The following is a 15,472-nucleotide window of genomic DNA, read 5'->3' on the forward strand; positions in this document are numbered from 1 at the left end:
TTGACGTGTACGTGTTGGTGGCGCCGGAAACGCGTTGGACCCTGAATTTGTCCTTTTCGTCGCCAGTCGCCTTGCCGTCTTCACACTTCCTTCACCATTCTCATCTCCCGCAGCCCTTCTTTCCATCCCATCCTATCATTCTTCCCCTCTATACATCCTATTATTACATACTCCCGCTGGCGAGAGTATCAACATGATCTTGAACGAACTCATCAAGTCGGGGCCTCTGGCCAAGATCTGGCTTTCCGCTCACCAGGAACGCAAGTTGAGCAAGACTCAGGCTATGGGCGTTGACGTTGGAGAAAGCGTTGGTAAGTGATCCATTTACGGTTTTCATACAGCCATATAGGGGCTGTGAACACGTTGATGAAGCAACGATACCGAAAAGAGTGGATGCTGACACCCACTTAGAGGCAATTTTAACTCAGGACGCCGCGCTTCCTCTACGATCGTCTGGACCCCTAATGCTCGGTGTTGTGCGAATCTACTCACGTAAAGTTGGTTATCTCTTTGATGACTGTAAGGAGGCTCGAGAACGTATCAGTTTGGTGAGTTTGAATCGACGTCTATGTTGACACGCCCGTTGATTTCTTTTGCCCCTAGGCTTTCCGGCCGGGTATCGTTGATCTTCCCGAAGACCAAGTTAGGGCCTCCCATAACGCGATCACCATCTCATCCCGTGCCGATTTCGACTTTAACGATTGGACATGGGGTCCCTCCAACTTTCTCGTCCCCCCTCAACCTTCTCAAGCCGCGGTGACCACCACCGTTCTTCCGGGTGGTCAAGCGTTTGGAGCGTTCAACTTTGGTGTCCCGCGAGCGCCTTCAATATACGGTGGATCTGAGACTGCGGCATCGAGACATGGATCGCATGACGAATTCTCAAGTCAGCTTGGTTCAAACGAATTTTCCGGCATCGACTTGGGATTGAACCTTGAGGGAGATGAGACTATTGAATACGGTCGTGAGGTCATGACCCCGATCAGTCGGGAAGGAAGTGCATTTGCCGCGAGAGAGAGGAGTATCAGGGCAGGAACTTTAGACTTGGCTGGTTTTGGCGGGGAGGGTATTGGAGATGTACTTCCGCCCATGGCTCCGATGGACGACTATGATGTCGAGATGGCTGAGCGAATGGAGCCGTTTGAGCCCATGGATTTGGGATTGGACTTTGAGCAGGAGATTGAGAGGGCAAGGAGAGCGAGTGAGTAAAACCCCCAACTGTTCACAGACATCTGGAAAGGACTTTGCTCATGTATATACAAAAAAGCAACCGAGTTATTAACACCTCCACCGCCCACTCCCCCACAAGAATCCATTAGCGACCTGACTCCTCGTACGGCCGCCCAGATTTCTGCCCACCCCGCTCCCCCTGTCAAGGCGGCCAAGAAGCCTCGTCTTGTAATGCCCGATCACGAGACTGAGCTCACGCAGGAACTTTATGACCGTGCGGCCATCTTGGGTGCCGAGCACTTTATCCCTGCCAACTTGGAGCTCTTGCACTTGAACGAGATTGTGTCCGACCCTGCGTCCCACTTTTTGCCCACCCTCAAGATTGGTGGTGAGAATTGGACGGCTGTTGCCCCCTTGGGCCTTGCGCCCGAGCTTACCGAGCTCTTTGCCTTCCCCAGCAACGTTCTGCGCAAGGGCCGAGGACTCGAGGAAGCAGAGGAGGACCGACCTGCGAAGCGGGCACGTAGGGAGGGCGAGATTGAGGCTGAGGCTGAGGCTGAGGCTGAGGAAGATGTTGAGGAACAGCTGCGTCAAGCGGAAGAAGATGTGGAGGTCGTCCGCAGACACGAATTCGATGTGGGCTTTAACGCTGCTGAAGAGGCCTTTGTTCCGGCGTTTGTGGGCGACGATGGTGACTATGGGATCGGTATCGGGGATGAAATGCCGATGGAACCCATGGGCGCTTCTCCACCAGCCTTTGGAATTTCGCGTGGTCCCTCGCTCGCGCCTTCTCGCGCGGAAAGCATTGCCCGAGAAATCGAGTATGGGGGTCCTGAAGGTGACTTTACGCTCGCCATGTTTGACACTCGCTCGAGCAGGGCGGCCGAAAGTCAGCTGAGCCAGGTCCCGTCCTCGCCCAGCAGGGCCGAGTCGCAGAAAGAAGGTGCGCCTGGCAGACACACGAGTATGGCAATGGGACTTTTGAGGAGAGAGTTGGAGGCTATCGAGGAGGAAGACAAGGTTGTTTCGTTTGAGAAACTGGCTGACAAGGTATGTGGGATTGTTTGACTGTGGGCCGTCAATCACTCATTTGTTTTTCGATATATAGGCTACTAAGCGCGCCGCGTCCGCATTCTTCTTTGAGCTGCTTTCTCTCGGTACGAGAGATTGCATCAAGCTTGAGCAGCCCGAGCCTTTCCAGGATATCAAGATCCGAGGTAAGGACAAGCTCTGGCCTTTTCCTTCCCAGACAGCGTCTCAGTTGGGGTCAGAGGTGTAAATTCGAGAATGAGTGTTTTTCTTGCTTTTGTCGATTAGGAATGGCCGCGCCCAAAGGGGTTACAGCTGGTCTGTGTAAATAGGCTGTTATCCGATGTCTATATTGTCAGAAGGGGTCGTTTCGGAAATAAGGTTCCATATATATACATATACTTGTCGTCTTGTGTCACCACATACTCTATCCATAGCTCGCTTACTGTAATCGAGGACGATTAAGACCATGAGATGGATTACTCGATGAATTGCAGCTACAGAAGGACTACCAGAAGGAACCTGTAGGGTATACATAGATGAATGGTACAATGATGAGCCGTTCTTTTTCTTTTTTCATTGAATGGTGTCTGGGAAGGCTGCGTCCGCTTCCTTTATTTTCTCTTCAATCTCTTGGAGAAAGTTGTTCAATTCCTTGCCCTCCGAGTTAGTGAAAGCAGTGTAAGCGCAACCTTGAGGGGAAAAGCGCACCTTGTCATTAGGCTCGTACTGCAACCCATCGATGACGGCCTGCTTTGCGTCCTCGTACCGCTCCAACCCGACCAAAGCGCGTGCTTTCCTGTTGAACAGTCAATAGCGGCTACAGACAAGCAAGATGAAAATCACTTGCCGGAAGTGTCCCTTTGTCCACGGCCTCTTGAGGTTTATGACAGTCTGCGCATCGGCAAGAGCAGCCGCCCTATGGGAAAAAAGTGTATCAGGCGCAATGCATCGCTTGGGGTTCACGCACCATTTCCCAGAAAACGCATTGCTGGCAGAGCGGTTGCAAAGAGTGATGGCCACTTCTTCCCTTCCCAGCGCGGCCGGCTCCCAAGGCGGGCGACTGAGAGCGGCGTCGGTGGCTTTCGAGTAGAACTGCGACGCGACGTCAAACTTTTGGGCCTTGAACGCATTCTAAACAGGCGAGACGTCAGCGCCGAGAGCATACACGGGGGACACGCACGTTGCCGGCCTCTTTGAGGTTGGTGACGGCCTGAGCCCGCTGCGGGGGCGGGGCGACGTTGGGCGGCGGGGGGATGGCTTCGGCGGGGGCAAAGCGCAGGAACTGATGGAGAAAGTTGACGGGGCTAAAGTCGACTGCGCACTGGTCGCACTTTTGCTGGTCGTGGAGGCTGCAGACGACGAGTGCAAAGGACTTGCCGGCGATGTCCGGGGGGGCGTTGGCGGGGACGGCGACGGTCTTGAGGGCGTGGGCCACGTGGCTGTGTGGCAGGGCGTCGAGCAGGCTGAGGTGGGCTGCGCTGAGCGGGACGGGGGGGGCGGCCCCCGGTGGCGGGTGGGGGGTTGCGTGCGCCATGGCGTGGAGACAGTTGCCGCGCACAATGGGCAGCAGCAGCGATAAATACCAGCGGGCGTGCCGGGCGGGGCACGCCGCCCGGGTAAGTGGGGGCACAAACAGCGGCGGTGACGTGCGGTGGACAGGTAAACAAACGGGCGACACCCGCTGCTCAACTCGACTCCCATCTCCCCCGTCTGCCGTCTGCACGCCGCAAAGCCACTGCCCGCACAGGCCGCCCGTCCCGCCACGCCCCCAACACCGAAGCAGCAGCACATAGCCATGCCGTGAGTCACCTCCCGCCCCCGCTGATCGCCCTGACATCATCCCGCCTCCACCCCCCGCCGCCCATCCCCATACGTAAACAACACATCCGTCCCTCCAGCGTCTTCTCCGGCTCGCTCCTCAGCAAACGCAAACCCGAACTCGTGGAGATCGGCGCAGCGCTCGGCCTGCCTACGGACGACATCCGCGTCACCGACCTCGTCAAGAGCATCCAAGCCCACCTCGACGCGAACGAGGCACAGCTCGCATCCGACCCGACTTTTAAAGGTCTCTTCTACAAGAAGAGGTCGTGAGTGCCGTCCTGCATACTAATTCTCCCAAGCAGTCGCTTAGTCTGTATCCAGTAGCCATGGGAACGGCGGCGGAAACGGCTCCCATACGCCTGAGAGGTCGTCCAGCCCGACGACTAGGGCGGAAATCAAAAAGCTAGAGTCAGGCGCGAGCACCGCGCGCGCTCTAACAAACAAGGCCTCTGATCGTTTACAAGAGGTCGCTGATGCCGCCAAAGTTCCCCTTCCCGAAAGCCCAGTCGCATTGTGAGTCGTCTTGCCGGGTCGCTCTCAAACCCGCAACTTATCGCGGCGATACAGGTCCAGGGTGTCGGACGCTACCCATGCCATCAGCGAGTCTGTGCAAAACGCGCTGGTGCCTGCTTCCGTTCCAAGCGGCGAAATCTCCTCCAAGCTGCAAGATATCGCTCAGCAACTCTTGCAAATCCAGCACAGGGGACAAGAGCGCGTCAACATTGGTATCCGTCATACTCGAGATGTACGTGAATGACCCGCTCTTGATTGAGCTCCATTCTAGATTGAGCTCCATTCTAACCTTGACTAGGTCATCTCAACGCCACAAGCCCTCACTATCACCGCGCTCAGCGCGGAATTGCTCTTCTTGTTGGGCCATGTCCTCCCATTCTACAACTATACGTATTTCTTCCCGCCTATCCCCGGTAAGAGCGGCACCCTCTCCAGCCTCGTGCACAGCTTGTTTTCCTGGTCTCCAACCTTTTCATGGACTCTCAGGCTGCCAGAGGCCAGCGGTCTTGTGAGCAGTGAACTTTGGGGTGCCATCGCGTGGTGGGTTTTCTCGACTGTTCTCCCTCCACTTGCTTTGTCCACCGTCGTGTCATTCGTCCCACAAAAGGGAGTTCACAGGCACAATACTCCTCGCACTCGTTACCAGGGTTAGTGCATTTCTACTTTGTGTCCATGTCTAAACCTAATAATTCTAAACCTAATAATTCTCGCAGAGACCCATCTCCCCCAGCCCACACCGGACCCCTTGGTCTTTGCCTTGTCCCGTCTCGCCATTTTGGTCCTTCCCCTGACATCTGCCGCCCCTACATCCTTGGTAGACGCCCTTGAGATGTCTGGCAACCTCCAAGGCAGGGCATTGGGTGCCGCCCTCTTTGCCGGTCTTATCTTGGCAGCAAAGCTCGCATAGACGGCCCAAGTCATTTTTTTTTTATTCAAATATCCAAGCAGCCGGATTTTCATGTTCTTGTCAAGTTGACCAGTCTCCTACCTACTTGGCTTTTTTTTATACTTTTTTTCCAAACCTGTTGTTCTGTCTTGTCTTGCGATTGCTTCCCTTATTTCGACCCATGTCTTCAATGTTAATTCCTTTCATCGACGGTGTCGGTGTCGATGCGTGTGTGTGGGTGTGGCACGGCAATTGGGGCTTTGAGGATACTCGAGACATGTATAATATCGCGCTTCCTTTCGCTACACCCATTGAATCTTGCATACAGGGGTGAAAAAAAAAAATGCCAACATTCAATCAGACTATACAAAATGCTTGGATTCAAATTAATAACCCGCAGCTATACCGTTCTTTCTAGAATCGCTCGACGCAAATATATGTCCATCCTCTAGCACAATCGCTTGCACTGTGAATCGTACATCAGTCTTCATATTCTCTTTTCTCTTTTCGAAAAGAGCCCACCTTCAGAAATACCAATATTCACGTCAAACTCCCCGATCTTATGACCCCTCTCCTTCAACCCCTTGACAACCTCTTCATCCACCCCCTCCGGCCCCACCTCCATAGTAGTCAGATCCGGCACTATCTGGTTATGCACCCTGTACGCTTCGATCGACTGGGAGATACCAAGCCCTGAAAAGAGGTTCAACAAGACTTGGGCGACGGACGGGAATATGCGGGAACCGCCTGAACCGCCGACGACGGCGTATAAAGAGGGAGAAGGGGATGAGCCGGTGGCGGGGTTGAGGATGATGGAGGCGGATGTGGAGGATAGTGGTCTGCGGATCAAAAAACAAATTAGCAAGATGGGATAGGGTGGGATGGACGGGTTGACTTACTTTTTGCCGGGCGCGGGGTAGTTCCACGGACTGGGCCATAAACCGAATGCGTCGGGTGCGCCGGGGACAGCGAAATCATCTATGGGTCGAATGGGATTCAATCAGCGTTCCGACGACAACACTTATTGCTTTTTTTTGGCGGCGGCGGCGGCGGTCAAGCCAAAGCCCCCGCCCCACGTCCCACTTACCCTGCTCGTCGTTGAAGATGATACCAGTTTTAGGATCCATAACGTGGCTTCCCCAAATAAGATTGATCTACACTTTGGTCAGATCTCTTTTTTTTTCTTCTTTTTTCAAAGTGCTTTGGCGCTAGGTAGCGGGTACGACTCACCGTCGAGGTAACACTTGCCGCTCCGCCCCATTTGTCTACAACGCTAAGGTGGGTAGTCCCGTGGTCGATAGGGGTATCGTACTGAAGCCCGTAATAATCGGCAGAGTGTGTCTCATTCTGTTTCCCCACCCCCGCCCGCCCGCCAAAAAATAATCAGTTGGTAAACAATTCCATGGGAAAAGGGGGACGATCGAACGATCGACTCACATCTGTAATTTTTTCTCTAATCTCATTAGCCCATTCCTTGGTATAAACTTCCTCAAGCCTCTTCCTGTCCTCGGCAAAAGCGGGATCCGTCACCCAGGATCTAGCTCCGAAAGCGAATTTGAGCGCCTCAATGAAACGATGGAGGTTGAGAGGGTTTTTGAGACCGTTGTTGGAAGTAATATTCAGCGGCTCAAGGATGTTGAGCAGACCGAGCATGATCCCGCCGGAAGAAGGCGCAGAGGTCGTGTAAATCTCTTTGGACATGAAGGTGGAGTGGATCGCAGGGTAAGAAAGCGCTTTAAATGATTGAAGCTATAGATGGGTATAACCCCCAATATCAGGAACGATTAATGTATATATATGATTATGAACGATTAATGAAACTCACATCATCCAAAGTCATGACACCGCCGGCCTTGGCAATCGTCTTTACGCTGCTCTCAGCAATCTCGCCCTGATAAAATGCACTAGCGCCCTCTTCTGCAATCTTCTTCAAAGTCTTGCCATAGTTCAACCTCTGGATAAAGTCGCCCTCCACAAGCAAGGGCCCGCGGGGAGCATATACTGCAGACCAAGTGGGTGAGGATAGCATAAAGTCGCCAAAAAGCTATGGAGGTCTCAGATCAAGCTGTGGTATTAGCAAAGAAGAAGAAGAATGTCACCTACACGAAGACGCCTCGCAAGTTCACGGGATACACGCCATCCCTTGGCCAGTTCCGCTACAGGCATAACTACATCCTTCCAAGGTAAAGTCCCGTAAAGTTTATGCGCTGAGAGGGTGCGATAAACGATAAGCGGAAAAGAAAAAAAGCATAAAATATGGTTTGAAGATAATATTACACATACCAGCCTCTAATCCTCTAAGCTCTCCCGGAACACCGATAGCCAAACCACCGACCTGCGCAGCCATCCTTCCCGCCTTGTGAGTCCCGTACGTATCCTTCTCACAGTTCGAAGGGCAGGTTTCTCTAAAGTCCAAGGCAACCACTCGGCTTTCCTCCAGCTCACCATCATACCCAATATCACGTAGCGCTTGATCCTTTACCTCGTGCGTCTCTGGTACGCGGACAACCATGAAGCCGCCTCCACCGATACCTGAAGAAAAAGCATTCAGGAGACCGATACAGAGAGTTGTAGTGATGGCAGCATCGACAGCCGAACCATTCTTGTCTTGCATGATGGAAAGACCGAGATTGGAACAGGTGACATCTTCAGAAGCGACGGCAGCGGTCGTGGCGTTGATAAGATACGCGTCGTTCCTAGGGAGACCGGTGGGCTGAGGCAGTTGTTAGTTACGGTTTGCATAAAATCAGCCGCTGGGAGCACAAGACGCACAGGAGGTAATGTCCACACCGGAGGTACCATGGGCATATCCCCGGCATCCCCTTTTATAGACCAGTTCCTGGAGAATAGGGCTCCGAAAACCATGCCGACGAGTACTAATAGACAGTACATCATCCATTGGCCCATCTTCTCTTCTTGCTGCAGCGGTTGACGAGGATATTTGGGATTGGTGCCATACCCCCCGTTCCCATCCGCACTTAATTCGCTTTCTGAATGGGCAGAGGCCGGGGAGACAAACTGGTCATGGTCAGCGAAATGTACGCGGCGGAACGGTGGACGGTTCCAAAACTGCCATGGCGGGGAGGGTGTTGGTGGTCCTGTGGTACCGGCTTCGAGGGAGGGGGACGCAAGGAGCGGGGCGTTCTCATCGTGGTTGGGCGGGGAAGCGGCAATGGGCGGCATAGCGAGGGCAGAGGGAGGAGGGAAGCGGGAAATGGAGACATTATGGACAGCCGACGGAAGATGACTACTCAAAACGTGTCGGGTCGGCACCCGGCGATGGGAGATCGGCCATCTCCGCTCGGAGATCATTCAATCAATAATCATCAGGATCGTGATCGGTTAATTTGATTCCGCTGCGTGTAAGCGACGCAGGTTAACCGAATCCACCTCGATATCTCCCCCTGCTGACTACAATGGAGCGCCCCAAGTTATTTAAAACTCTACGAGCTTTTCCTCTCAACAAAAGACATGCCAATAAGATCGCCCACTTCTCTTTCCCTCAAAAGATCCAGCCACTTCACAACTGCCACACGACGACTGCACACTTCCACACCTACCCTCATCGCTGCTGCCTCTCTCTCCAAAAAGCTCCAACGTTTCAGCCCTCAGCTCACGCCCCGCCTTCTTGCACCAAACGGATCGCGAACAATGTCCAACTGGCCCAAAGTCACCTCTGAGAACCCCGTAAGTCGCCTTTGCCCCATCTTCTTTGGCTCTACTGACGTCATTGGCATTATCCAGCTTGGTCTCGACGACCCTTCTCTCTTCATCCAGAAGGGCTTCATCAACGGCCAGTATGTCGGTACCCAATCCGGCAAGACTTTCGAGGTCAACGGTGAGTAAAATGTCAGCGTATCACAAGCATCCAACTGATCGATCATGGATAGACCCTGCCTCTGGCAAGACCATCGGTACTTGCCCCGAGATGACCGTTGAGGACACTCGTCACGCTATCGAAGTCGCCGAAAAGGCCTTTGCCACTTTCCGTAACACCAGCCCTGTTCAGCGTTCCAATTGGCTCTCCGAGCTCTACCGTCTCTACCAGGCTTCTATCAAGGACATCGCCCGTTTGATCGTTTGGGAGAACGGCAAGTCTTGGAACGACGCTATGGCCGAGGCCACTTATGCCGGTACCTTCTTCTCATGGTTCGCGGGTGAGGCTCTCAGGACCTATGGCGACGTCATTCCTTGCTCTGTCCCCGGTACCAGGAACTTTTCCATCAAGCAGCCCATCGGTGTTGTTGCTTTGCTTTGCCCATGGAACTTCCCCGCTGCTATGATTGCCAGGAAGATGGGTCCCGCTCTCGCTGTCGGATGCACTTCTGTCATCAAGACTCCTTCCGAGACTCCCTTCACTACTCTTGCCATCATCGAGGTAAGTCTTGTACTTTTTATACCTTTGAAAGGCTCTGGACTAAAAGATTTCTTGCAGCTTGCCCGACGAGCCGGCATTCCCGACGGCGTCATCAACGTCATCACCACTGACGCCAACCTCCAGGATGTCGGCAAGGAACTCTGTACCAACCCTGCCGTCCACAAGGTCTCCTTCACTGGTTCAACCCGAGTCGGCAAGATCCTTGCTTCTCAGTGCTCTTCAACCCTCAAGAAGATGTCTCTCGAGCTCGGTGGTAACGCTCCTCTCATTGTCTTTGAAGACGCCGACATCCCTACCGCCGTTGCCGGTACCATCGCTTCCAAGTTCCGAGGTTCAGGTCAGACTTGCGTCTGTGCCAACAGAATCTACGTCCACGAAGCCATCTATGACGAATTTGCAAAGAAGCTCGCCGAGAAAGTCGCCGAATTCAAGGTCGGTCCCGGTTTCGGAGAAGGTGTTACCCACGGTCCTTTGATCCATTCTCGGCAGGCCGACAAGGTGGAGGAGGTGAGTCGTTCATTATCCCTTTAAAATTGTGGGCCACTGCTAATTCATCTACCTCAGCACGTCCAAGATGCTATCAAGAAGGGCGCCAAGGTTCTCGTTGGTGGCAAGCGAGGAAATGGTACCGAATACATCCCCACCGTCCTCACCAATGTCAGCGACGAATGCGTAAGTTTCTTGTGGTCTATACCCAAAAAACTGTTGATCATGCTAACTCTTTATATTATCAAGTTGATCGCTACCGAGGAGACTTTCGGTCCCGTTGCAGCTCTCTTCCGATTCTCTTCTGAAGAGGAAGTTGTGGCGAGGGCCAACCGTGCCGAAGTCGGTCTTGCTGGCTACTTCTTCTCCAGGGACTCTGACAGGATCTGGAGGGTTGCCGAGGCCCTTGAGACCGGTATGGTCGGTGCCAACACCGGTATGATCTCTCAAGCCGTCATGTAAGTTTTCTTTTTCCTTTTTATCTCGAAAATGCCCTGACAAACCTAAATCGATAGTCCCTTTGGTGGTATCAAGGAGTCTGGTTATGGCAAGGAAGGCGGTCGACAAGGTACGGAGGAGTACACCATCACCAAGCTTGTAGCCGTCGGCACTTCATTGCACAACATGCCAAAGTAAAAGAAGAAAGGGGGGAATGTATAAAAGAAGCTACTGGAACTATTCCAAAACTCAACAGCGTGTAATAATAATAACCTATGCAGGTCAATTTTGTAGGAATGTGAATGGCCATGGGGCAGAATGGTGTAGTGAATCGCGATATACAAGATATTTATCTGCACCTTGGTGCATAACTATACAACAGAGCTTGTAATTTAAAATCCAACTGATAAACATGACATGCCACGAGCGTGTTCATGTGATAATTACAAGTAACAGTAAGATCATGAGAACAATGATTAATATCAATATACACCATCCACTCTTTGTTTCTGCCCTCGCTGTGAGCAGATCTTTTCGGTAACATTGGAATTCCAAGGACTCACCTTCATTACGCCGGATAAAGTCTCCCATCGTTCGTTGAACCTTTCTCAACTTTGAATCTGTATGTTCTACCCTGGTCGAGAGATCATCGAGCATCCTGACGACAAATACCAATAAGCTAATTTGGCTTCCAACTAAGAAACAATACCCTCGACATACTCATTTTGTTCATGCACTTCATGCCCTATAAGACCCGCTTGGCTTGCCAGAGTATGGAGGGTGCCTGATATAATGCCCAAAGTATCGTCTTGCTTCTTGACCAACATCTATAATCGTGTATGAGATAAAACTTGGAGAGCAGGATAACAGAAAAGGAAAAAGAAAGTATTAAGAGCTTACTTCTTGTTCTTGTGCTTCCCATCTCCGTACCTCGTCTTCGTCGTACCCTCTCTCGAGATCTGCAGGCTCATCGCGGTAACGCCCAGAAGCACCGTCCTTTCCTTTACCTTTAGAATTTGATGGCCCAAGATGATATACTTTATGCCGTAAGCTCTGGCGGTAGTCAGCAGGGCGGCCATGCAGGTTCAAACACATTGTCGACTCACTTCCACCTCTCTCTTCACTCTTTGTGCAAAGTCCCTCCTTTTGTGCACTTCATTTGTGCCTAGACCCCATCGCTCGCCCATATCCTCTACTACCCGTACACTCTCCTCCAGATCTTCCACATCCGTCTCGAGCATGGAGAGTGTTCCGCGTAGTTCATCCTGAGCCTGGACGATCTCTGGCGAGGATGACTTGCGGAATATATCGGGGTGATTCTGTGTGAGAGAATGTATGGTAGACAGAGACGCTTCTACCTCGCTGGGTGGGGCATGAGCATGTGTGTATGAGACTATGGTGGTGCTTACCGTTTGAGGTCTGTGTATGGATCTGTGGCCATGTCTGGTGCGTCGTTGTGTGAGCTGGTGATAGCCGACATCGATGGAATATGGCTTGTTCAAGGAGGGGGACTAAGGCTGCCTCCACTCTCCGCACGCGAAAGACACGTGGCGGGTTCCTTGGCCCGGCCCGTCGCCGATATCGTCATGGAATTGATTCGCGTCAGGTTCATCGGAAAATAAAGACTCTCGCTCAACTCTCACTCTCATACAGAGCATGCTCACAAGAAGAGCACGCCCTTTCCTAACTCCATTCCTCCAACGTCCACCAATCCCTTTCTTACATAGGCACATCGCCTCACTCCGCCCCTCGATGGCTCAGTACGCAGACTCTCTGGCGGACGCTCTCGCCAGCCTCAAGCTCCCTTCCGGTCCCGAACACCTCGAATCGCAGCGGCGCAGTGCCCCAGAACCATTACGTGATCCCCATGGAACCCTCTTAAAGGTGTGTAACCCACAGATAGGGACCTTTGTATGCGTCAGACGGACGCTAAGAACGTAGTCAACTCCTCTCACCACCCAGTTCATCGAACATCTTCTATCGGAAGAAAATTTCGAGAACGACCCTAACCTCGCTGCAATTGGTTATGAACTCGAAGCTCTTCTGTCAATCTACGGTGATGAATCGGTTAGGCTTGCGTTTACATCCAGGCCTCCCTCAAGAAGCTCTCAACTCGCTGATATCCCCAATTCTGAAAGAAGAGGCTCGCAGCAGTGGACGGACGCTGTTTGGAATGCGGAAATTGGTTTTACCCCTGGAGAACGGATTCGCTATGAAGTCAGTCTACCAGTGTGGGAGGAAGGAGATACCCTGGAGGGAGTAGATCCGACCCTCATGCCTCACAAAGCTCCTATTATGCGGATATTAGTTAGCTTGCCTCCAACTTATCCAAATTCAAGCCCACCGCAGCTTCAACTTTTGGGACGATATCTGGGCAGTTTCGCCATAGATAGTGGATTGTGTGAGATCCACCCCTTTGGCTCTTGATGCGATCGCTGATAGTTATATCGACGCAGTCGGCAATATCACCCGCACCTACATATCTTCCGATGGCGCTCCCTTCAACCCTGGCGATGTCTGTGTTTTCGAGGGATTGACCCACGTCCAGTCTTTAGCTCGCACATGGTATTCCCAGCAACTCGCATCTGGAGCCGCCCGTGAAGCTCAGCGTAACCCCCAAATCACTGTCTCCGTGTCAAATTCTCCTGAAGCTTCTGATAACGAAGATGCCGGCTATTCCCGACGTCTCTCTCCTAGACCAATGTTCTCCTACACACGTACAGCAAGCGATACGCCACCAACAGAAGCAATGCTCCGAATCGAGGCTGGCAAGGATCACGGACTAAAAGTATGGGTGTCGGAAGAGGTTGTGGATAGAAAATCGGTGTTTGTTGGACGAGCAGTCAAAGTGACCGATGAACGAGATGTTCCATTAGTAGTGCACGAGCTCTTGGGAGATAAGAGAGTAGCTAGAGCAGCTCATCCAGCCATCTATGCTTATCGAATTGCCAAAGATGTGGGTGGAACAGCAGGGAAAGTCTACAACACTGGTACGTTGAGTCAGTCATTTGACCGGTCAAAACTGATATGTCTGGATAGATTATGATGACGATGGAGAGTCACAGGCGGGCGGAAGATTACGCCATCTTTTGGAAATTTTAGAACTTGAGAACGTGATGATCATTGTCACGAGATGGTATGGCGGGCACAAGTTGGGTGCTGATAGGTTCAAACATATCAGTAAAGTTGCTAGAGATGCTTTAGAGATTGGTGGGTTTTTGGATGAGAAGAAGGATTCGGGAAAGGGGAGAAAGGGGAAGAAGTGATGGCTTATATTGCTTATAAGGGGTTGCATTATCTGTACCGGCCTGGTGCCATCATCTATGCATTTTTGGGCCTTTGGATAGACAATATACGGGTTGCGGGTTTTGCGTGTTCGACCAAATCACAGCGCATGAAATGAAGGATTATACAATGATACGGTGAATACTGTACAACCAACGCTATTACTCTCTACTCCTACTTCTTCTTCGCTTTGCTTCTGCTTCTGGAGCTAGTGTTATTCCATCCCCTCCGCGGCCAAGATTTTTTTCTGAACGAGGTAGCCTTCTTGGCCTTTCCCCCCCTCGTACCGCTCTCATCATCATCACCAGCCGCCCTAGGATTTTTCAAAGCGCTGTTGATATCTTTATCGGCACCTCTGCGAAAGTGCGTGGTATAGAACTCTTGTAGCCGATCATCGAGGTCTGAAATCATGGTGAGAGGATAGTCCATGGTCCCGAGGACAGATGTCGCTGCTACCGGTCCGTCTGGAGGGTGCTGGATCGGATCAATGTGGGGTATATCACCCAGCGGCCGCGGGGATGTAGAGACAGGATCTTGGTTGTTGAAAGGCAGGGGATCATAATTATCGTAAGGTTCGTCATACGGGTCATAATAATCCTCAGTCGGGTTGTAATCGACATGCCCTATCCATCTTTCATCTGGCATCGACTCATCGAGTATCTCAATGACTTCTGGTTCCTTCCCCTTCCCCTTATCGTTTCTCTGCTTCTGGGCGGTTATCACTTCTTCATCCTCCGAATCTATCACCATCCTACGTCGTTTACTCTTTCCCAAACTTCCCTTGCTAGCCCGCTCTGTCGACCCGGACGAAGGAGGCACATTCTCTTTGTCTTCTATGGCTCCCGGGAAAGCCTTGCGTATCCGCGATGGTAAAGGAGGAGGGGAAGGAGACCAGCTGATAGGAGTCGACGGATGTGATTGACGGGGCGAACTACATGGAGTTTGTGGGACAGGAAGTGAGACCGGGTCCGAGGTGTTGAAATGTGAGAGTTCGGGAGTTTGGAACTGTCGCCGTTCTACGAAATAAGCAAATTCCTCGTCAGCTATTGTTAGAGGGTGAAAAAGAGGGCAGGCAATAAGGCTGCAAGAGACTCACCTGTAGCATCTTGTGAAGAATGCTTGCTACTACTGCTTGGTCCACCATGTCGATTGACGATTGGGTCTCTGACCCACTGACTAGCCGTTATACTCTCAATCCCCGCAAATTCATCATCCTCATCGTCGTCGTCGACGATCACACTGGAGCGGTTCATTGGTTGTTTCGCAAGAGAGGGTCGTAGGCTGATGCCAGCAATGAACAGGATCGGACGCGACGGAGCGGGAACCGTCAAGCTGTAAGAAGCCTGGGAGCCGGATTGACACAGAAATAGTCACGATGTGCGACTCTATCGGGAAGGTAAGAAACGATAGAAGGGAGAAACTTGTGTCTTTAGGGAGTCAAATTGAGTTGCTGGCTGCTGCTT

General features: G+C 52.0%; 8 protein-coding genes across 8 annotated transcripts; 4 read left to right on the forward strand and 4 right to left on the reverse strand.

The window, feature by feature from the left end:
• The first annotated feature begins 115 nt into the window (after positions 1-115).
• CND01530 (nuclear cohesin complex protein, putative) lies at positions 116-2,730 on the forward strand. Its single transcript, XM_570356.2, has 5 exons — positions 116-311; positions 412-548; positions 604-1,201; positions 1,268-2,220; positions 2,279-2,730. Exons 1-5 carry the CDS (start codon positions 194-196, stop codon positions 2,447-2,449), a joined length of 1,977 nt encoding a protein of 658 aa, XP_570356.1. The 5' UTR covers positions 116-193; the 3' UTR covers positions 2,450-2,730.
• Positions 2,604-3,736, reverse strand: CND01540 (conserved hypothetical protein; the record flags this gene model as incomplete). The annotated part of the gene is made up of 5 exons (XM_024656972.1): positions 2,604-2,853; positions 2,911-2,998; positions 3,050-3,118; positions 3,170-3,333; positions 3,383-3,736. 5 exons carry the CDS (start codon positions 3,734-3,736, stop codon positions 2,776-2,778), a joined length of 753 nt encoding a protein of 250 aa, XP_024512680.1. The 3' UTR covers positions 2,604-2,775.
• A 169-nt stretch (positions 3,737-3,905) lies between these two features.
• CND01550 (hypothetical protein) lies at positions 3,906-5,726 on the forward strand. The gene is made up of 6 exons (XM_570281.2): positions 3,906-4,002; positions 4,101-4,289; positions 4,345-4,536; positions 4,591-4,768; positions 4,835-5,183; positions 5,250-5,726. The coding sequence occupies exons 1-6, from the start codon at positions 3,998-4,000 to the stop codon at positions 5,441-5,443; spliced, it is 1,107 nt and encodes a 368-aa protein (XP_570281.1). The 5' UTR covers positions 3,906-3,997; the 3' UTR covers positions 5,444-5,726.
• A 41-nt stretch (positions 5,727-5,767) lies between these two features.
• On the reverse strand, positions 5,768-8,637 carry CND01560 (Gamma-glutamyltranspeptidase 1 precursor, putative). Its single transcript, XM_570280.2, has 10 exons — positions 8,195-8,637; positions 7,706-8,135; positions 7,526-7,629; positions 7,248-7,466; positions 6,860-7,171; positions 6,653-6,769; positions 6,510-6,576; positions 6,322-6,400; positions 5,945-6,261; positions 5,768-5,888 (listed from the first exon to the last, which is right to left on the reverse strand). Exons 1-10 carry the CDS (start codon positions 8,603-8,605, stop codon positions 5,809-5,811), a joined length of 2,136 nt encoding a protein of 711 aa, XP_570280.2. The 5' UTR covers positions 8,606-8,637; the 3' UTR covers positions 5,768-5,808.
• Positions 8,638-8,849: 212 nt separating this feature from the next.
• On the forward strand, positions 8,850-11,008 carry CND01570 (succinate-semialdehyde dehydrogenase, putative). Its single transcript, XM_570279.2, has 7 exons — positions 8,850-9,109; positions 9,167-9,260; positions 9,313-9,800; positions 9,858-10,307; positions 10,365-10,472; positions 10,536-10,744; positions 10,802-11,008. The coding sequence occupies exons 1-7, from the start codon at positions 8,894-8,896 to the stop codon at positions 10,920-10,922; spliced, it is 1,686 nt and encodes a 561-aa protein (XP_570279.1). The 5' UTR covers positions 8,850-8,893; the 3' UTR covers positions 10,923-11,008.
• CND01580 (hypothetical protein) lies at positions 10,983-12,181 on the reverse strand. Its single transcript, XM_024656973.1, has 5 exons — positions 12,134-12,181; positions 11,831-12,086; positions 11,625-11,777; positions 11,445-11,551; positions 10,983-11,382 (listed from the first exon to the last, which is right to left on the reverse strand). The coding sequence occupies exons 1-5, from the start codon at positions 12,163-12,165 to the stop codon at positions 11,157-11,159; spliced, it is 774 nt and encodes a 257-aa protein (XP_024512792.1). The 5' UTR covers positions 12,166-12,181; the 3' UTR covers positions 10,983-11,156.
• Positions 12,182-12,354: 173 nt separating this feature from the next.
• CND01590 (regulation of amino acid metabolism-related protein, putative) lies at positions 12,355-14,067 on the forward strand. Its single transcript, XM_570278.2, has 4 exons — positions 12,355-12,608; positions 12,666-13,125; positions 13,181-13,714; positions 13,764-14,067. Exons 1-4 carry the CDS (start codon positions 12,381-12,383, stop codon positions 13,988-13,990), a joined length of 1,449 nt encoding a protein of 482 aa, XP_570278.2. The 5' UTR covers positions 12,355-12,380; the 3' UTR covers positions 13,991-14,067.
• CND01600 (hypothetical protein) lies at positions 14,011-15,461 on the reverse strand. The gene is made up of 2 exons (XM_570653.2): positions 15,106-15,461; positions 14,011-15,025 (listed from the first exon to the last, which is right to left on the reverse strand). The coding sequence occupies exons 1-2, from the start codon at positions 15,260-15,262 to the stop codon at positions 14,184-14,186; spliced, it is 999 nt and encodes a 332-aa protein (XP_570653.1). The 5' UTR covers positions 15,263-15,461; the 3' UTR covers positions 14,011-14,183.
• Positions 15,462-15,472: the final 11 nt, after the last annotated feature.

Source organism: Cryptococcus neoformans, assembly GCF_000091045.1.
Source record: "Cryptococcus neoformans var. neoformans JEC21 chromosome 4 sequence".
NCBI classification, from domain to species: Eukaryota; Fungi; Basidiomycota; class Tremellomycetes; order Tremellales; family Cryptococcaceae; genus Cryptococcus; species Cryptococcus deneoformans.